We start from the raw sequence: 22098 nt of genomic DNA, 5'->3' as shown, positions 1-22098 counted from the left end.
GGGTCCAAAATAAGCATATAATTTTGCTACAACATTTGAATATCCTGTTTGCAATATTAAAAACATGCATATAAATGGTTAAACTAGAAGTGCATGTCATGCACTATATGCATTATATGCATGTCATGCATATAATTGATCCTAAAAGATGATACAGTGAATCTTCAACATTTTTGTTCTTTTTTTTAAGTATGCTTCTTTTTTTATCCTGCAAGGCAAGATGAGAGAATATAAAACTAAAAAAAACTTCAATTCAGATAAGAGAAAAGTGAGTTAAAAGATATTCAGCCCTTGTGCTGATGAGACATCATTCTTTTGAGAAAAGGCTTTGCTTATCAGACAAATGTCTAAGGGAGAGTGCCCTTAAAGAAGCACTTTTTCCTAAGATAATTTCTGTTTAGAGAAAAGAAAATGTGTTTGAATCAGTGGGTTTTAGATGCATAAACCCAGTAAGACACAGCTGTACTTCTCCCTTCTCCAAAGAAGTAAGTTTAAATCAGATTGAGAAAACAGTTAATAGTCTAAAGAGGCAGAAAGGAGCAGAAAAGTGGTTATGGTAAACACTTTTTAGACTGACCTTCTTCTCTACACATGTACATATAAAAAAACCAGGTAGATGTTACTCAAACAACAGATGAGTAACCTCCTCAGTGGTTATTCACATCCGTGGGACACCACAAACATGAACAGCCCACAGCTAAAATTTCAGCTAAAAAGTGGGATTAAAGAGCAGAGAAGGTCGATGCAATGTAACAGCCCCAGATATGAACTATGGTCACTTCCGTCCCTACCTGAACTGCTGAGGAGTGCTTTGTAGATAGCTGCAGATGGATAGATGTTATATCTATACCTGCACAGCTAGGCGGAGATCTCACAAATCTCACTCCTTGGCCTCCTAGGAAAGGAGGTAAGGGCTCTGAAAGGCCAATAAACGAAACTCTGGCAGGGGAAGCTTTTATGTAAATGATATAGGGGATCAAGTCAGATCAAAGTTTGAGCTGATCAGAAAAACAATATCCCTATAAAATAATCTAATGCGAATGAAACTGTATTTTCTAATAAGAACCCTTGAAAAATCCAAACCAGATGAAAAAATTTTGCAACACCTGATTAATATTCTAGACATTGGGCAACTATTGATTAACCCACTCTTTCCTAAACAGTACAGGGCTCCTGAAGTGTCCTGAGCATGTTATTAAAGGTTCATTTAATTGACGGGTAAGTATAAACTGATTGCAAAATTTTGGACCTGAGCAACAAAATAAGAAGCTAATTTCAAAATCATATTGAGACTTTCAAGATTTCTCATAGTATTTGACTAGAGTTAAACTCTCAGACTAGAACAATTCTTAAATTTCATCATCTCCTGATTTTTGTAATCTATGGATATATACACAGGTCTATACATTAAAAAGATGGCACAGTATGCAACCTAGTTAACTTCTATTCTGCTTACATCAAAGATGTATCCACTGAAGGACAAATGTAAACATGACTGTTGCATGAAGACCAGCCTAATCTGAATGTGTAACCAGTACTGGGCATCCACAAAACACAACAAAAAGTTGATCAGTTTTTGCCAAGTCTGTTTCATAGCGTTATAAGAGAGAAGTCATGGAGGGTAGTAAAAGGTAAACTAAACCAATATTGAGGATAGCCAGAAATCAGTTTTTAATCAAAAAGACACACTTCTAGTTTTGCAAAAGTTGATCGTGGATCATACTGCAGATATCTGTCAGGTACTTAAAAATTCATCTTCTGTTTCATTCCACTGATAAAGACACATTTGGTCAGTTCCTCACACAGTAAGATGGCCCTTAACAGAGAAGGATGTTTAATTTTCTTAAACTCATATTGCTCTAAATTTCTACACAAAATCCATCAGGGCAGTATAAAGCACTGATAGATGCACTAAGAAAATATCCTTTAAGTACACTATCACAATGTAGCAACATTTCCTACTCCAACTAGGGGGAAAAAAATGTAGGTATGTAGGTAAGAACAGTGAGATTTGAGATTAAAATATACTTTTCAACTTTTACTTGAATGTGGGAGCACGTTTAAATAGAATCCATACTTTAATGATCTGTAACAGGAAATAGTTAAAAACAGAACTGGAGGACAAAATATTCTAGATGAAAACAATTCCATCTGCAATTATCATAAGAATATACTTCATTTAAAGCTAAAATAGCATAGGCAGAATTTGAATATTTTAATAAGCAGAAACCAATTATTGAAATGCTTTACTCAAATATGAGTAAAAATTGAACAGCATGTTCAGTTAATTCTGTTGCCACTATTAGTGGCATATACTGGGTGCATCTACATTACAATTTACGTTTGGAACAGAAGTGAGCTTTTGAAGTCATCCCCACTTTCTGTACTTTGGCTCATATATCATGGAACAGTCTCAAAGAATACAGATGAGACTCTTTTTAGATGGAGCAACACTAGAAAATGTACTTCAACCACTAATGGAGTCCATTGAACCAGATTAGAGAGAGTCGGAAGTGAAACACCCTGAAATATAGATAGTGTGAACATCAAGCTCTCCACATAAACCGTTTCCTTCCACAAATGTTGGGGGTTTTTTGCCCTGCACTGTTTAGCATAGCCATTACAATCACTATTTAGACCACAAATTATGCCTACTGTCATATGCACTTCCATTTAAGTACTGCAGAGTAAACTGTATAAACAGCACTGAACCTGTTACTTATCCCTGCTCTTTGGCATCTGAACTTAAGAGTACTTAGTCTCCACAGCCCCAAGCGGACAGAGATAATCTGCTGATGCTACATTTCTACAAACCTAGTAAAAGAGCATAGGCAATATTGATTCTGAAATAGGCAACTGCACTTTCCCAACCCCCATCTTTCAACTTTCCAGGACTGGCTCAAACATTTTTGCAGCTGTGCAGAGAAGCGGATCAGAGAACTGCTTGAGGTGAAACTTGCTCAATGTGCAAGGATAGCATGAGAAGTGCCAAAGCAAGGACACATTCAGTCACGAATGCCTGAACCTAGAGCTTCCCCCAATGCCATGTGGCTCCCTGCACAGCATGCAGGAGCACTGAACTGCCATATGCAGGCATCAGGGTAAGCCCCAGAAAAATCCATGGAAAGACACAGGTTATCTTCACTAGTTCTTCAGTTAATTCTTCAGAGGAATCTGCTTTCCTCACTAACTATCCAGAAACTTAGGCTGCTAATGTAGGTGGAATGAGTGACCAAGCTTGAAATAAATGCTCATGTTTTCCCATACTGAAATGCTTTGTTAGGGTCCCGAAGTAAGCAGTCAAAATATAGCTCTTCGTGCTTGACGCAAAGTGCGTTTAATTCAAAAGAAAGCCTATCAGTGGTATCAATGAACTTCAATATATTGGATATATATCTATATACGATGTTAACATATAGTAACCAACAGTAATACTCAAAATAATTTAAGAAAATATTATGCCACCTACTTTCTCTGTACTGAATAGTGAAGTCAGTGGAACAAAACTCTGACCTTTGGATTCACTGGAGACAGTAAAAAATTCTCTTCCCTTTTTCTCCTTTTAAAATGCTAGCAATCTGGTAGGGTTGACCTTTGGAAAAGGCAAAAGTCTGCTTCTTTCCAATTCTAATAGATTAAGTCAATAACCTGAATATCTGGATAAACATTCCAATTAAGTATCAGTAGTTCTACGTAAATCTTATACAGATCCAGATGCGGAATTCAAAGCTTCAGAGGCACAAACCTTCAAATAATAAATTATATCTAAAATAACTCAGAAGTTCATTCCAGAAGAGATTTAAAATGTTCATAATTTAATAAGACATTTTTGTTTAAAGGTTTAATGAATGAAATGTAAGATATTGGCAGCTTTGCCTCATTCCACTGCTGTGAGCTCAGTAGAATTAAAGGGACAGAGGTGGGGGGACATGTATTTCAAGTCATATAAGCATGAGAAGTAGGAGTGTCTTACACATATGGTTAGCACCATTTTCTTTATTATACCGTATGCTTAGTAATGTACTTGGCTAAACATATTTTCAGTTCCAAATGCACCACTTAAGCATACTACAGAGCTCTGCAGATCCTCCAAAGGTAGAAAAGATCATACTTTCCTATTCATACCCTTTTTCTCTTGCATCAATCTAATCAGTTATACTCAAACAAAACTGCACTACTTGTGTTTGGTATTGCATTGCCAGTGTTGGCGGTCTTAAATTTCCACTCCCGTCAAACCTCCCTGCAGGTACTCAGTTATCATTTTTCCCTTCTCTATTAAATACCTAGGTTTTAGCACATCATCTAAAAGCATGGCAATGATTTGAGACAGCATGGAAGAAATAGAGAGCAGAATAATGTAGCTCTGTCTTAACACACTTCGCTGGATGGGAAAGTCAGGGAGCAGGCACTTGAAGATAGTTTTCTGCATTTTGTTACTTAAAGATCATAATTTTAATTTAATTTCTCTTGAGTTTTTGAAAAATACTTCCTTACAATGTTGTTAATCCCTCATTGGCCTAAGATACACCAAAAGTTGCTATCAGGTATCTGTTACACAGTACAAGACTTAACCATACTAAAAATGGATTCAGAGTTTGTTCAGCCTTTAGAAAACTGGAATTCACAAATGTTCAATATATTTTATCTCTGTATAAATTAATGATCAAATAATTTTAAAGCATCGCTAATCAGCAGATTGATCTATATTAAGGCTCCTCTAATTGCATCATGACAGACTGTTTCTGATCTCACCTGAACTGATACCACCCTTAAATGAAATGAATATGCCCAACATAAGTTGGGCAAGAGAAAAGATTTGAGCTTATGCCACAACTACCTTTCCAGTGCCAATGTTTCTATCATCAGTTTGCTTATCATTGCTCCAGTATCAGAATTCTTCTGTTCCTTCAACAAAGGTGAATCAATTACCAAGATGTTCCCTTTTCTGTTGGTCATAAATCTGCGTTAGAAAAAAAAGTAAAGTTTTTACAAACTTCTCAAGTTCAGCTCAATATGAGACAAATTGCCTCTTGCCAGAACAACTCAAAAATACTGACTCCAGTTTCTACTGGAATGGCAGGTGAAAAGAGGTGTCATATCACAGGACAAATGGATATGAACAGATATGAGTGACAGGCAGATGTTTTTCTGGGAGAAAGGAGATACACAAAAGAAGGGAATGTACCTTGTCTATCCAGAGATTCCTGTGGAAAGTTTTGTGGCTTATTTTATACATCTATACACAGACAGCAGGTCTCTTGGGATCTCTCTCATCATAAGCCTGTTAATTCTACTTCAAGCAGTGCCTGCCAAGAATAGTCTCCCCTGAAACTGTTACTTATGACAAAATCAGGCAACATGCATTAGAAATGCATAACATTGCAGATTTTAAAACCCATCCTGTTTGCTGTAAAAACAGAGATTTTCTTTGTGGTGTTTTAGAAAGAAGCACATCAACATGGTTCTGCAATGAGGACAACAATACATATCTAGCAAAATCATAGTCCAAAGATCTAAAATGGCTTTAAAAACCTGTCTCAAGAACTCAAACCCAACTCCTGTTTCTCTGTGGTAGCAGATAATGGTGAGGAAACATGCTTGAAACACTTGCTTCCAGAGAGTTAGCAGAACATTTCACTATTTAGGATTTAAGGAGGAGAAGGCAGGAGGGGAGACCCTTCCACCTGCTTTTGTAGCATAAGAACCACGTACTTCTCAAAGCTGGTACAGCGGAAATTATAAACATTAGCACTCAGGTTGCCTTTTTTTTAAAAAAAAAAACCAAATACAACAAAACAAAAGCAACTTTACGGGTTGTCTCTCCCAGAACTACAGGGCACTTAGCAGGAAAACAATGAAAGATGACTACTTCAAGAAGTACTGAAACCACAGGTAATTCAGAGACCAAATAACTGTTAGCAAAAAAAAAAGAAAAAAAAAAATCATTTGTGTTTGAAATAGTGATTTAGGTGGAAGACTTTTTGAGAATTAGAGAATGGCTTATAATACCCAATCTATCCCATATGAATTTTTAAATTCCTATATGAACTTTAACCGTTATCTTCTTTTCCACAAATGTATTCCCACTGATTTGCAGAAATAAGTCTGAAAACACTTTCAGGTTCTCTAGACTGAGCTGCATGCATACTTAACATTTCAGCTGGTTACTTTCTGGTTATTTATTAACAATTGTATTAGATATTACTATTGCCTCTGTTCTGCAATTCTGTAAACAACCTAGAATCTGATTTTAGGAGCAAATAAACAAAATCAGCTTCACACACAAATCTGTGAGGTGTGCTTCTAGAACAGTTTTAGCTGATGTCTCTGTTGTCTTATTTGTGGCTGCCCATGTGTAAACTCCTGCTTGTATCAACATTAGTTCTCATTTGCTCTTCTGGAGAACAAGTTCAGGGAAGTAACCTGCAGAAGAATGTTCTTTTGGGCATTAGGAACTGAGAGGCAATGCTCTGTTCTGGAGGGAATGGCAACCTTGATAGCCATTGACCTAAACCGCTGTAGAAATGATCCTGAATTTGAAAGAAGAAACAAATGGGTAGTAAATAAGGCAAAATTCAGTTTGGGGAAAACATACTCTAATCACTGACCAAATTAATGAAATCTTACATTCATTTCAACTACCTTTCTCTACATGTAATACAATAACTTTGAAGCGCTACCTATGATTGCCCTTTAAAATTCAGGAACATCCTACACTGAGAAACAGTTACCTAATTCTTCTTAATGAAATTCAGACTACAAAATCACAGAACTGAATATGCAAAGCAGCACTGACATCTGGACAGGAAATCCAGCAGTCCTGACCACCTTTGCCTTCATAACTACCAATAACCATTAACACTATCTGCATCTCTACCAAATATTACAAGCTGAGCACTGAAAAGAATTCATTATTCTCCAGGAAGAAAAAGGACTTCAAGATTGCAGAATGAAAGGAGAAAGTGGGAGCAGAACGGGAATCACTCCAAAACAAAGCTGATCAACAGAAAAAACAGATCTGAAATACAGATCTTAAGGGTTACCACAGGAGAGGAGGATGCAGTTACTGGAAAAAGAAATCAGTTTTGGCTAAATAGTCTATGTTTTCTAGTTTGTCTTTGCATTAAAGTACACAATATAGGGCATGATGTATTACTTGACTATAAATATCAAATATTGAGGATCCAGAAAAGAAACAGTGAAATATAGGATGTGACACGTTACTTTAAGTCAGTGCATAATTGTCAGAACAGTACTCCAGAAAGCAAATGAAATTTAACAGAGGTTCTTGTGTTGCCCCCCCCCCTTTTTTTTTTTAGTTTAGTCACGTTTATTGTATTACATGGTGTGTATCAGACAGCTCCTCTGAAAAATCCTTTTAACAAAGGGAAAAGAAAAGAAAGAATGGTAATTTAATTTTAGACCATTCCAGATTGATTTCTAGTCCATGCTCAGATGTCTGGAATTCAGCCAGAATAAAAACTGTATTTTAGAGAAAATGAACTAACACAGCCCATGAACAGTTTATTATCCTAAAGTTTAGCTGTTAGCTATAAATATTCCAAAATGTTAAAACTGCTGCTCAAGGGTATTTATGTGTTGGCTCAGCTTCATGTTCGTGATGGAGTCTTGACCTATTCTCCATTTGACGAAACCAACAAAATGCTAAGGAGGACAGGAGAAGCAGCTGTCCTAATATGACATTTCTTTCAGGCTTACAACCAATTTTACTCCAAGAAAGACAAAATACAGTTGATATAGAAAGACCAGAGGGCGTTTTCACTTTGCCTACTATACTCCCTTGTGAGTCCAGTGAGACTACATATACTTAGCAGTGTATGTGCTTAAGAACTTTGTTGGATTAGGTCCTGTGTCCACAATTTTAGAGCTGTGAGAAAATTGCCAGGAAAAAGCATAAATGAGTTCTGGCACAATGGATTGTGAACACAAGAATGAAGAGGCTCCCCATCATACACAAACCACCTTCCACGGCATAAAAATAGGCTAGTATTTCCAGCACTGGTTCATTAGGTAATGGAACTCAGAATAACTTTACAATTCCACTTAAGGCATAGCACACAATTTAAAAAATCCTAATAGCATTCTGGGTTCTTTCTCAGTGCTCCTATTTATTAAGCGTCTGAATGTGCTTCAGCTAGTCTGGCTGCGAGTCACATGGCAGAGTAAGCTAATGTAAACTGGGGCAGTCGTGGCTTCCCCATTCCCTTCTCCTTCCTTGAACCAGCACTCGTGCTCCTGCAGTTACATGGTAAATGATTCAGGAAGCTGATCGAGTCAAAAGCTAGGACAGAATTTCATGTTATACTTAATTTGATACATCTGTGGCCTGCTGCCAAAATGGATAGTCATGTTCTCCTCCATGCATCGTGATGCACATACCAACCGCCTCCGCTGCAGCACTGGCAGCTTTGTACCTGTAGATCCAGTTACAACTCACTGACCCCATAAAATAGTAACCTTTCCTTTTGATGGTCTAACTATAATGGATAAATACTAAGGTAAAAAAGCAGCTTTAACCACATCTGAGGCAAGGTTTCAATCAGTTCAGCTCCCTAAAGCTGCCTTACCACCTGGTCATATAAACAGTAGTGCTGGCACCAGCGAATGGAGAAATACTTGGTGGCTGGGAGGAAGAGAAGATAAAGCCATGGCAACTGCCCTGATTTAGGCCATAGCTCATTCAGATATAACCAGCCTAGTTTTAAGTTAGCTAACCTAGGTACTGCTAGCAGCCTAGCTATGCAAAAGTTATCTTTTCAGGCACATTTTGCAACATGCATTGGGGAACAGCTGCAATGATTGTTTGCTTAATGCTGCTAGCATGTTTTTAATCACGCTTATCACAATTAAAAAATTTGCTGGATTATGACTGCAGGGGAGAGAACTAATACCCATGTGATGTGGAACATTTAGTGTATTTTCTATTTTTCTCATTTTCTACTGTGCTATGTTCTTCTATCCTCTGTTCTTACCTTGCTGCTTCTTCCTCTTTCCCACCTGCAATGATAGCAGTTGCCAATCTCAAAGTGACAAATTGTTAGTACTCACACACATGAAAAAAAAAATCTAACATTTGCTGGAATATTAAACACACCAGAATAAAGCCACAAAAGAACAAAATTTTCTTGATAAACAGAGCCACAGGAGAGCTCTAACTCTGTCTAATTGCATATAATTTTGGTATTTTTAACTACTTTCACATTTAAAGTTTTCTTGAAGGGGATCAGAGATCACATCAAAATCCAAGTTACAACATTTTGTTAAGGCTACTTTCCAGAAAACAAGCTTAGCTTTTAATTTTTAAAGTAGTATTCTCCAGGGTGCTAATACATAGCTAGGGTATTGCACAGTGTTACACAGCCCAGCACTCTGTCCTTGACACTCAGGGTACTAGACTTGAAGACAGATATGACATCTATAAGCCAAAATACATAAAAAAAGAAAAATCACAGATTCAATTCATTATTAACACGAAGGCAAGGGCAACCTTTATACAGAAATTTTAAAGACAACTAAATTAAGTAAGAGTTCAGATTTGATTAAGTAGTATCTGACTTGCTGTCTTACTAGATAGGAGCTATACATTGAGCTGAAAAGTAATCTGGCCTAACTGGTGTCACAAAATTTTTTACTACGTTTAGGAAATGTAGCAAGCTAAGGAACTACAGGGTTTCTGTTGTGGTTCACCTTGTTCTGTGAGACAACATGGGCTGTAAATAACATGCCACTGATAAAAGCAAACATGTCCTCAGTAAATGGCATAGCTCATTTGTTTTGAGGGTAGCAGGAAAGGAAACAGACCTAGTTGTAACGTCACTCCACATACCACAACCTGTGCTGCTAAACATTTTGGAACATCTTTCTATTTTTCCCCCTGCAATAGAACCAAACTTTGAAACCAAAGTCTGCGCTAGGAAATACGAGCTATTTCTTGCATCCACCGTACGTTACCAAAGACCTAAACTTGATTAGCCTTATGCGCTGGCATACTGCTTACTAATACACTAAGGCACAAGTATAGATTTACTCATGCAATAACACAGGGTGGTAAGACACACCAGCAATGCTTCGTGCAGCATGAGTATTTCTGGTCATATGTTCCAGTAGCTATTACAAAAGTCAGCACTTACGCTGTTTTTCATTCACTTCTACTTCAGCCTCATATCCTACTTTTGGAAACACTGCAGTAGGCTTAATACTAAATTGGTGAGGGTGACACAACAACCACGGGAAGATGGAATTACTGTAACAGGTGAAAAAGATGAGAGGATACTCTATGGAGTACAACAATACAAAAAAACTCAGAATTAGAATGTGCTTAGCAGAAATGGCTGATACATATTTGATGAGGCTGACAAAATTACTACTTACCTCAGGGTAAGTAATAAGCACTGCATTGTTGGAACCGTTGATTTTAATAACAAGGGCTACTCACTATTATTAAGCTCTGCTGTTGCTTGTCCCTTTTGTGGAAGTCTTCCTAAACTATAATATTGTCCAAAGGTACTAAACAATTCTTTAACAAAGTCATCCAACCACCCTCACCCAATATGGTGAACTTGAATCAGTTCTTGAAGCCTAGCTTTTTGAATTCTTATTATTCTAAGTGATGTGTCCCTTGATCAGAAAATGTCAGAAGACCTGCATTAACTATAGGCAAACTTATAGAGCCATTAACTACTAAATCTTAATTCTCCACTGAAGTTAGAAATATGACACATTCAAGCATTAGGGACAACATGGTCACATGTGCTGCATCTCACAGCCACAGACAATGAGAACCAAGTCAAGAACCAAGGAGTTTGTGACAGGCCATCAACTATGATAGCTGCGACAGCAGGCAGAGGTGGGGCCCCAAAAGACATTACTACTAAAAGCAGAACGTGGTCTTCTGTGAATTAGGCATACGTTCATACTGCGGAACTGTGTCACCAAGCATTTAAAAAACTGCGGAAGAGGTCTTAACACTACTGCATACAAATGTAAAATAAGAATTTTACTGTCCATTTTAAGTGAGCAGTTTTAAGAGCTACAGCCAGCATGACCAAAACGTGTACTGCTCCAGCATACATAAGTGAGAACAACTTTGAGTCACAACAGACTATTAGGATTTGGGGTTCAAGCCTCTTCTGAGACATGTCAACCCTAAGACCACAGTATCACCTACCTGTACAAACATGGAAATCACACTGCCTCTACAGAAAAGCTCTGAGTTGTAGAACCTTGATGGTGCAGTAACATTTGGAATATTTCATTCTAATAATTAAGAGAAAAAATTGCTGATACCAACTCTGGAAATGTTTCAGTACTATTCACAATATTATTTAACTAAGATGATATGCTCTGCCATTATATGTCATCCATTTTACCAACAATGTCCATTCCTTGACAATTCAAAGCTCTAACAATGCTCCAAAGTGGCTTATAATGGCACTGATAATTTCCATAAAATGACATGGAAAACCTATTTGCAATTCCATTAACACTCTCCAACAAAGAGCATGTGGGAATGTGCTCCCTCAATTCAGGCGTGTCAGCAGTTCCTTAAACAAGAGTCAATGTTTCCATTCAAATCCCTTATTTTTCAAGAGGTTGCAGAGTCAGCCCTCAGGGAGAGAGAACTGATACTAGCAGTTTCAGGTGCTTTCATGCAATCTTGTATCTCAAAAACAGTCTTTTTTCTTTTTTCTAAAGAAAGCCTAAGCCATTAGCTCATAATATGGATGGCTGCCTTCTGGAACTGGGAGGGGAGAAAGGGGCGCAAGACACTAAAATTACTTCCAAAAGAAGATATTTTGGAAAATAACCTCTAACACCTCCACAATGTCATTTTTTTCCAGCAAACAGTTCCTAAAGACCTAGAGCTAATCTCCCTTTGGTGGCCAATGTTGACAAGCTATAAAGTGAGTCTTGGCATTTTGTGTAACCTGGAAAAAAGACCTGGAAAACCATTTTACAGCCTCATCCTGGATTTAACGAATACTCATCTGATACATCAAACAATTACATTAGTATTAAGATTCTGAGAAAGTTAGTGAAACAGTTTGAGGACAGAACTAACCTTTATTATGTGTAATCTGACTTTTATATAAAACTTAAGCCATACAATTCCAAACCTGAGTTTCTGCATCAGAAAAACTCCTCCTTGGAGCGCTCAGTGAGTTTTGGGGATTTCCTAGAACTTGCAGTACTGGTTTTCAGCAGTAGAGGAGGTCTTGAAGTGGAGTGCTTGGCTCTGTTTTGTGCTATTGAACATCTTCCTTTTAATTACCTCTTTATATAAAGATGGATGGTAGAAGCCAAAAGTGTCTGTATTCTCCTCTGCCTGCCAACCTTGTTGTCCCAGGCCACGAACAACTGACCAGGATTCAATAATACACCTGGCAGCCACTAAATCCTTCTTGGCTTGGAATGCTGAGCAGGCACTCAAATAACGTTTTGATGAGTTTCTCTGCCTTCTTATTCTTTTTCTTTTTTTTTTTTTTTAAATAATACCTCATTAGAAACCAGAACAGCATGAAATTTTTATATTTCTCAAAGACTGCCAAGAACATATAGGAGCCATTATCATCTAACACAAATGCACATAAAGAATCAATAGTGGAAAGTAAATTTTATAGACACACTTCTATAATGTCAAGAAAGTAGCACAGATATCTGTGTACTATCTCACTAATCAACAAAGATCTGACAAAAGAAGTGAAGCCAGGAATAATACACTAATCCAAACAACATATGACATCCATCAAAGCTATCCATGTTATGAAAAAAATTATGATTTCCCAGTTAAACGCAAAACTAGGTACAAAAATTTGTGTAGAACCAGAGAGTCAGTAAAGCATTAGGTGGGAAAACAGATGTCTTGAGAAACAAGTTTTACTGAGTATTCAGTGAAAAGATTTCACCACAGAGTTAGAGAAAACAATAGCCAGCAGTTCATATCTACCAGAAACAAAGCGCTGGGCATATTTGCAGTGTGCACTTTAGATGGTAACACTTGATGTGATGGAGAAAATAACTGGTGTGAGGAAACAAAAACAACACAAGAAATCTTACAAACACTAGCAAGGAAAACAGAGCATTAACCTTCACCATCACAGAGGAAAAGTAAGCAGCAGCAAATAACAGAAGTGTCAGACTAGTTTCTGTCCTTTCCATCTTTACTGGCAGAGGACAAGCAAGTGAATGAATCCTAGTGACAGACAATCATCTACTTCTCTTAAGCTCATAGTTATGCAAGATAACTGTCAAGGAAATATGAAAAACAACATTTAGTCACATAAAAAGGTTTTAAACTTCTCTTTTTTTGATTCCTTCCACTGTGCTATAGTTCCCCTTTCTTGCACACAAGACCTATTCAGAATTCGTAACAATGTATTTAGCTTTGATTTTCGTTCTGTTCCATATTTCACATGCCCTTTCTTCTCAACCTATCTTTTATGTGCTCCTTATCTTCTATTATCCATCAGCAGTTCTCATGTTCAGGATTTGATAAAAATAAGGAAAGGCTTTTTCATAGATTCCAAAAAGCTTTGGATATGGCCATGAGTACGTTGTTATGCCTTGCATCACTCTTTACTGCTCCCTTAACTGCAACAATAGCAACCTTTTGCTAGTAATTTTAAGAGTGACTTTGAATTCTCAAATCATAGAAGTGCTTTAAACAAATTATTTTTTCTATTAAAGCCACTGAATTTGAAGGAAAAGGTTCAGGCTCTCTATACCATGACTTGTTCATTTCATACCTTTTTTCTATGATCTCATAGCAATTTCTGAGACAACCCACAAAGCAGAATGTAAGGTACCCCTCAGTTCTTTGTTTCATTGACAGTCATGAAACAAACTGGAATTAGTCAGAGACTTTTTTAACCTTTGAAGGGAAACATTTTGTAAAACACAACCATTGGTATGGGGCAAACACACAGAGACTGATCTCTTTACCCACTGCAGTGGATAATACACGTTATATACTTGAATCTGCAAATACTAGAACATAAATAAGACTTGCTATGTAATCATGTGTTATATTACATTTCACAGGAGATGTATATACAAGCTCCTGCTAAAAGAGAAACTGCACTTCATTTGGTATTGACTTAATGAAGGAATTCTCACATTAATCTCTTAAGCTGTACTGCTCTTTAGAAAAACAGACTCTGTGGAAAAGAAAACCTCCATAAATCTCTTCAGCTCTTTCCAGAAAAATAGGCTTTTTGTAGCCCAGTGATTTTCTTTGCACCTTTTCTTGTGGAAACAATTAGCTTAGCAATTTTAAAGTATTAGGTGGGCCCAGCTGCAGGCTCCTGGTATCTTTCCTATTATATAGCGATGCCCATACAGAAAGAAACGAGGATCTAGTCTCATAGTACTATAATACATCAGTGGGAAATACAGAAGTGAGCTACTGAGATGTTAGGTCTTGAAGGAGCTTTCACTTACCTGAGGCCATCACAGGTTTCAGCATTTTTGCCAGATTTGTTTCTAATTCAAGACTCTTCGTTAGCTCAAGGACAAAATATTGTGTTGCAACTCACTTGACAAAATGCTTGAAACTGAACTCAAACTGTCAGAGGCACATTTACCCCCTCAGACAAGCCCTGTTAATTGGTCCTTCAATGATTTTCAAAAAATAAGTCTGAAGTCAGACCTGTTGTTCTTACTTTTGTCACGAGTGTAGTAACCAAACTTCAGACAGAAGTTCAGGTTCAAAACTGTGGCCATGGACAGCTGAAAAGTCTGTGTTGCTAACAATACTGATTCGTTCAACTGATTGTTTTGAAAGCTCATTATGGGCATGAAATCCTATTCCAGACAGCACGTACATTTTTCCAAAATGATCTTTAGCTTAATTTATACATTTCCCTTTTATTTAATCTCATGTACAATACAGTTAGTATCAGGATTCATTTCTGTCCTATATGAAAATACTTTTGCTGTAATTGGCAAGAATATCAGTATCCAAATGATTACCAGTGTAGCAATGATGATAATTACAATAACAGTAGTAAGGCCACCTGTATCTTAATTGTCTATGTTGAAAATTTAGTGCAGTTATTAGTCCGATATAGAAATAATATATGTCTGATCTAGAGCAAACAGAAATCTTTCATAGACCTGTTTTAGAGTTTTTACAGCATATTTAAACACCCTTCAAAACAAATGCAAGCATATGTCTCTGCTCTTTTGTGTAGGTAAAAGTTAATATTAAGAACAGTACAGTACAAAAATAAAAAGACTCAGTGGACAGCTGGCAACAATTTATATCCAAAAGCTCTTTACCATCTAACTGTTTGTACAAAGCCAAGTGTTTAAGAATACTCCTTTCTAAAATCAAATAAATGAAACATTATCGCAAAACTTCATCTTATATTACATCACTTTGTGATGAGCTACTTTATAGATGGCAGTTTCACACAGTTGTGTATTCATGTAAATTATGATTCATAAGAAAAATTAAGCACATAGCTAAATTTAAACGTGTCACTAGACCCTTTAAAGAAAAATAGTTGCAATCTTGTTTACTAACAAGACTTGTTTACAGAAGGTTGTGTAACTAAGCATCTTTGTGGGCTGGAATCATGTGACAGTTCCTAAAATTGTCTAGGCATAATAAGGACAGCAATATTTAATTAGAAGGGTAAAGTTGAAAGATCCTCTTAAATGGCACCCACAACATCTTCATGAACATTGTCATGCAATGCTGTAGATGAAGTAACAAATAAAATAAATAAAATACCCTAAGTAAAACTTGTAGGAAAAGATGTGCAGCTGTGCAATGTCTGGGTGCAACTTTGGAGGGTGTTTTGAAAATTTGGCTCAGAATGTCTTGTTTTACTGGAGTTTATAGCGCAACCTCACAGTCATTTATGTATAGCTGCCTGTGTATTTAATCAAAATTAATAAGCCAGATGCTTCAAATTAAAGACAGTTAAAAAAATCTATTCCAATACATAAATATAAAAGCTGAGACAGTTTTTGGTCTTAGATGCTATGAGTATTAAACTATGAAGTTTATTTACTTTACTAAATATAATCATACAAGATGAGAACTTTGAAATTTAATCTTTAAGTCATCTAAATATTTGTATGACAGCAAAATACAAAGAATTTAACTAAAAACAGTGGCAGCACAGTAGCGAGTGCAAATGCCAAACCTTTGGTCTCATTTGGTCTCATGAATAGCTTCTCAGAAATATTTGTATTTAAACAATAAATGTAAATACTGGGCCACGTTCTCTGTTGCTTTCTCAGGAAGAGACAACGATTATTCTGAATTATCATGGCAAAGTCAAGCAAACATTTCCCTTAAATATTTAAGACTTTTTCGTTTAGATAGATCATTTACAGGATAGATTTACAGGATCTTTGGTGAAAAATTCTGCCAGGAAAATCAAGTCTTACAAGTTGTGAAAATTCCAACAGCTGCATGACATGACACTTGACAAATCTGACTCCCGGTGTTGTAAAATCCTGAACGACTAAGCAAACTACAAAGTAATTGGCACCATTGTTCCACCCAAAAAAAAAAAAACCAAACAAAAAACCAAAAAAACCCACCCACCAAAACCCCAAAAGATACATTTTTCAGCCCAATCATTCTTTGATTCACACTAACTTTTCATCTGGTTTTCCATCAACTTAGTAGAGTTACTCATGATTTACCAGCATAGAACTCTTTACTCGTAAAAGAGCAACCAGATCCTTTCTGCCTAAAATATTCAGTAGGAATATTGGTCAGAAAAATACATCTTAGGACGTACGTAGGACATATGTATACGTCTTAGGACATATGTATTAGGACTACTCTTTCATAGTAAGTAGCATGCAGCAGTAGCATATGAGGAATACAGAATACTTACTTTAAGGGCTATATCCTGGTAAATACATATGTCATTATTTCATCCTAAAGCTCATTACCAGCACAGTTTAATTGTTCAGAGAAAAGTTGTTTTAAAGGTTGTTCACCATACCCCTTAGAGATGTCTCTAAGAAGCCAGCATGTACAAGAACTTCCTTATACTTATTTGCTACAAACCACATTTTCAACTCATTTCATCAGAAAAATTTAAGTACAAGGGAGAACTGGAGACATGGAGTTCTGCAAATCTCCATTAATTGTTACCTTCTAGAACATACAAAAACTTCTCCTTGAAATCAAACCACTCACTCAAGCAGACTGCAACTCTAGTAAGACATTCATAACCTGTAAAGAAGAAAATGGGAAGAAGACGACAGTGGGAACAGCATAACAAAGAGAAAGGAAGTCCACAGGACCTACTTGAAAGAGTCTACAATCACTGCATTTGTACTTGTGATTGCAGCAGAGGTCAGCATATCTGCATTGGTATTGTACCTGTGAGCTCATGGAAAAAGTAATGATGTAACAACAGAGACTTCAAAGTAGACTCAACTTCAAATTATATTCAAACTCTCCACCAGGCTTGTGCAGCCCACGATGAAATCTGTGCTGCTCTGTCCTCACTCTAACCAAAACACCAAGATCAAAGTTAGCAGGGATAGATTTGTCATGCTAACATTAATCCTTCAAATGCAATGCACACAGACTCAGTGCCTTGAGGGGGTAAGCAGGAAGAATTATTTTCCATTCACTGGTACAGAGAATGTTCAAGGGAGTACTTTTGTACCCGCTCAAAGCAAAAGCCGTTGGCAAGAAGCTACTCCTACAACTGCAATAATATCATTAACTTCCAAATATCATGAACCTGATCCCATTCTTTACTAAGGAATCACAACATACTTGGATTAGAAAAAAATAAATAAGAAAAAAATCAGTGTGAACTACTTCAGCAATAAAAAGAAAACATCATACAACCATTAATTCCCCTTCCAAAGAGATTCTGTGACTGGGCCAGAACCATTCATTCTCTCCTTGCGCAGACTTGCAGCATGACTACTAGATGTCATTTTCTGCTGTCCTAACTATTCCAAATAAAGCCAAAAGCCTCATTGACATGCTTAGCAGCTGCCTGGAAAGTCTCAATATAATATTTTGTATGAGGTAACTTGCAAGTCTGTGGCAGGATGCTACCCTACAGCATACTTTCTCATAGCACAGTACAGTCTTCTAGGTCTTAGTCCCTCATTTCCCTCACAGTTCTTTGCATAGCTCATACAGCATATTTAAGGCAGTGACCTCTTTCCTAGGTCTACATCTTCTCATGAAATTCAAAAGGTTTTTAAAAATTCTCAGCACATCCAAAGAGCATACTAGCATACAACGCAGTGACTGGCAGTCATTTCCATACACTACATACTGCTTCTCACTAGCAAGAGATTAGCAAGCTCAGATATTTATTAGCAGGAAGAGTTTCATGTAAATTAACTGTTGAGTATTTATTTTGAGTTTACATAAATTCTACAGTCAGGGTTCAATGCCATACTATCACAGGTAGATTACTAACAATACTGAGTTCGCTAGCTCAAGACTTAACTGAACAACATCTATGCAAGCAAAAATCACAGCAGTAATAATGTAGACATGCTCATAGGGAGCCTACAGAGTCTGGCACAGAATTCAGGTCTCCTCTTACTCTTGAGGCTTCCTCCTTTGCTCATCATTTCTCTATGTTCCAACCTTCTCGAGAGCACTTCTCTTCAGCAGATTTATACGCACAAGCAATTTAACTATAAGCAAGGGTGTCCAAATACAGCACACCTCTGAGAGGACTTGTTTCTTCCTTCCTCAATGAGGAACTCCCACTGCTTCCTGCTGAGACCTTTGCGATTCAGGTCTTACACTTCTTTTCAGTAGATAAGGCACTTTGCTCTGCTTTGTTTTTCTACCACTGCTTTTGAGAACTGCTTGAGTTTTGTCCTAATCCAATACACTGTATCAGTGGGAGAAATCAGAGCTTACCCTTTGTTCTGATACAGAAATACATGTGTTCCCACTAAAGCAACTTCACTACTCTTTTTTTTTTTTTTTTTTTGCACTACATTGTGTATAACTATTAATAGAATTCAACCTGAACAAAATCCTGTTGCTAAGATTTGGTATGGCACCAGGTGGAGCAAGTACGTAACTACACTTTCTCACTCCGTTTCAATGGATGGTACTCCATCACATTCAGCTGAAGTTCTCCCATGACCTACAGAATTCTTTGGAATATTCTAACTTGATCAGCTCATTTTATTCCTTTGATTTCCATCTTCCTCTGTGAATGCAGTCTGTTACTAGGGATGTTTCTCTTCAGGTTTCCTACACAGGGATATCAGCCATTGTGCCCATGTTCATACTAAACTACAACTGAAGAGCCTCTGTTTTTTCTCGTCCGTTTTGAGCTATTTGGTATTGTAGCCTCAATCTGTTTTTATCTATTTAAACTTCTATCATTAAACTGTGGGGATCTTTTGGTAAAGAACACTAAGAAGCTTAGGCAGGGCATATCAGTTCAGCTGATACAGTCCAATGAACAACATTAGCTAAATGCAGAAACCTCTCTAAAGCCAGTATAATTTTGCATTGCCATTAAACTACCTCTATAGCTAGAGATATGAGTAACAAAAGCCATCTACAAGAAGAAAACAAAACCTCTCAACTTACAATCAAAATCTATCTTGAACTCCCTCAGGAAATAAAGGAAGATATATCAAGAAAAAGAACTTTTACTCTACTTGTCCCTTTTTTCTCTTATTGACTGGACACAGTTAAATTAAATGCAAACTCATTAAAAAAGGTACATAAGACACAACAAATATTCTTTGAGGGCTCATTGTAATCACTGTGGTCTTGCTGCAGTCGCTGGTGCCTGAGCAAGAACTCAGGCCAAAAATATCATGTACAGAAAAACATTGCAATGCTGTGATTTCATGCCTAGTGTTACCTTATGGTTTAAGTAGCTCCCTTGGCTCTTACACTTGTAGCAATTAGAATTTCCAGACAGCTCAGTGGCAGATATCCTAGGTGCTCTCTATATTGCAGCACTAACTGGCAGATGGCAGTCAATTCTTACTGTGAATGAATTAAATTCACTGGTATAACACATGGCTGTAAACCTAAAGATTTTTTTAAAGCTTTCAAAGTTTTCATTCTGCCTTTTATAGTTACAAAGCAACAACAGTCAGCTATGTGACGTAATTCTCAATTTTTATCACGGGCTAAGACTTACAGTAGGATATGCAGGTCCCTGTGCTGCTGTTTCTGGATTTCATGAATACACTTCTACACTTTTCCTCTCGTGCTAGTCTTTTCAGCAATCAGGTTATTTAAACATAGTGGAACACTAGCTACTGAAGAACAAATATGTGCTTGATCAGAAGAATGGAGCATCAGACAAAGAAGAGGGATTGCCTGCCGTATGTTCTTGATTTATTGGTCTAGTTGCCTGAAGTTGGAATTGTATCAGGATTGTATCCTACATCAGAGAGACGATACACTTTTCCATTACCAGAAGGGTACTTAATAGATCCAGATGACAAAGGTTAAACTATATGTATGTCAATTTTGACAGCTTCCCTTCTTCTTATGACCTGAAGTCCATGAGGACTGCAAGTAATTAGCACTCCAGAAAAGTCAGAGCTCTAGGCCTTCAGTGGATTTCTCAGGCCGTTTTTGTGAGCAGATACTAATTTTGGAGTTTCAAGTTACACTGTGGCATTATTATACTTTGTCGCATTAGATATCCCTCTTCCCTGCCCACTACTAAAATTTGCAAATGTGAATCCTGCTATTGCAATTAACTACATATTCCAACTCCCTGCCTGTCTGTGCAACAGTTAGCTGGGCAAACAAGCAGCTGAATGCATTTTAAACACACAACTGATTTTTGCAGATGTATAAGGACTTTCTGTCTATTTCTGACTATTGTTGGTTGCAACCTCTAAGCTGCTCCTCTTAACTTCAACACCCACCTATAACGAACACATCTGATTTACAAACATTCAAATACATTTAAAAATAAATATTATCAGAAAAAAATCAGACAATGAGGGGGGAAAGAGGAGTGAAGGTATAACTTAGTAAACAAAAGGGGAAATAGCTGCAGTCAAGGCCTAAGAGCTTACCAGGCACTTTATTAAACTGCAATGCACTACTTTACAGTGCTCTTAAAATATGTTAACACTATATCACAGTTCCCGGCAGCATGAAGTCTTTCCAGAAAATGTGTCATCACTGTATGCAGCATATTTTATAGCCAGTATAATTTCATTTTATTATATCCAATAATATTTTTCTGAAATTCTAGGAAGTCTCCCCACAAAAGATAAGTAATGACCATATTTTAATCAGCTGGCACAAAGTCTAACCACCATACTGCAGAAAAAAAAGCCTTTATTACACCAAAATGTCCTCAGTTTCATTTTGCCTCTGTGGAAGAAGTCGTGAATAAAACCTGCAAGAATCTCATTCAAGTATTACGTAGCACAAAACCTTTCAACTGTGAAGTTATTTAATTCCACGACTGATCTCTACAGTTTAACTATTCTCGATAGAAGAAGCTGAATAAACTCAGAATCCTACACATTCTACTATTATCGCAAGAAAAATCTAAAATTATGCTAACAAAGCCTGAAATATATGTCATTTGTTTCATATGTCCACAAGCATTCTGAAGAGATGAGCTGTACACCTCTAAGTAAAACAACATAATTTCCCTTTTCTTACCAGTCTTGGATTTCTGCTTTGCAGTCTGCCCGTGATTGGGAAACGTTGCTGTGGAGCCTGGTATAACTGTTCTTTCCTCTAAATCAGACTCTGGGATTGTAGTACAGCCACCTAGTTGAAAATGGAAGAACCTTAATGTGGTGTTTACGTAACAAAACAAATTCACCGGTGCATAATTAAGGAAAAGAGGTGATAAATTAACTGACAGGAACACATAAAAATGAAATAGTCTTTGCTTTCACTTCACAGAAATGTTTGTTAAAGAAAACTATTACCATTGTTTAGAAGGCTGATTACGCCTTAATGACCTCTCCCTACTAGTAATGCTGGTTTGAAAAAAGTTTGAATGTATTAAGACCAGAGAATATGTAAAACTGGTTCCACACAGAAGATAGAAATAACGTGATTTGTGTTAAAGATCAGATTACTGGGAGCTAGTTTTGTAATAAAAG

The 22098-nt window shown here is 36.9% G+C and overlaps 2 protein-coding genes across 5 annotated transcripts in view; one reads left to right on the top strand and one right to left on the bottom strand.

Moving 5' to 3' along the window:
• The window catches only part of LSM5 (LSM5 homolog, U6 small nuclear RNA and mRNA degradation associated), a 756742-nt gene that overhangs the window by 366900 nt on the left and 367744 nt on the right, over window positions 1-22098 (top strand). The gene's annotated exons all lie outside the window — the stretch shown is intronic.
• BBS9 (Bardet-Biedl syndrome 9) overlaps window positions 1-22098 on the bottom strand; it is a 308542-nt gene that overhangs the window by 98732 nt on the left and 187712 nt on the right. For 3 of the 4 annotated variants that reach the window (XM_050915804.1, XM_050915803.1, XM_050915805.1), the window contains one exon: window positions 21647-21757. The exons of the other annotated variant lie outside the window; for it this stretch is intronic. In XM_050915804.1, the coding sequence (XP_050771761.1) occupies window positions 21647-21757 (111 nt within the window). The remainder of the gene's footprint in view (window positions 1-21646; window positions 21758-22098) is intronic. 4 annotated transcript variants of the gene reach the window in all.

The sequence above is a fragment of the Gymnogyps californianus genome, chromosome 2, assembly GCF_018139145.2.
Source record: "Gymnogyps californianus isolate 813 chromosome 2, ASM1813914v2, whole genome shotgun sequence".
In the NCBI taxonomy this organism is placed as follows: Eukaryota; Metazoa; Chordata; class Aves; order Accipitriformes; family Cathartidae; genus Gymnogyps; species Gymnogyps californianus.
Note: the sequence above shows the minus strand (reverse complement) of the source record. Positions and strands in the feature narration are given on the sequence as shown.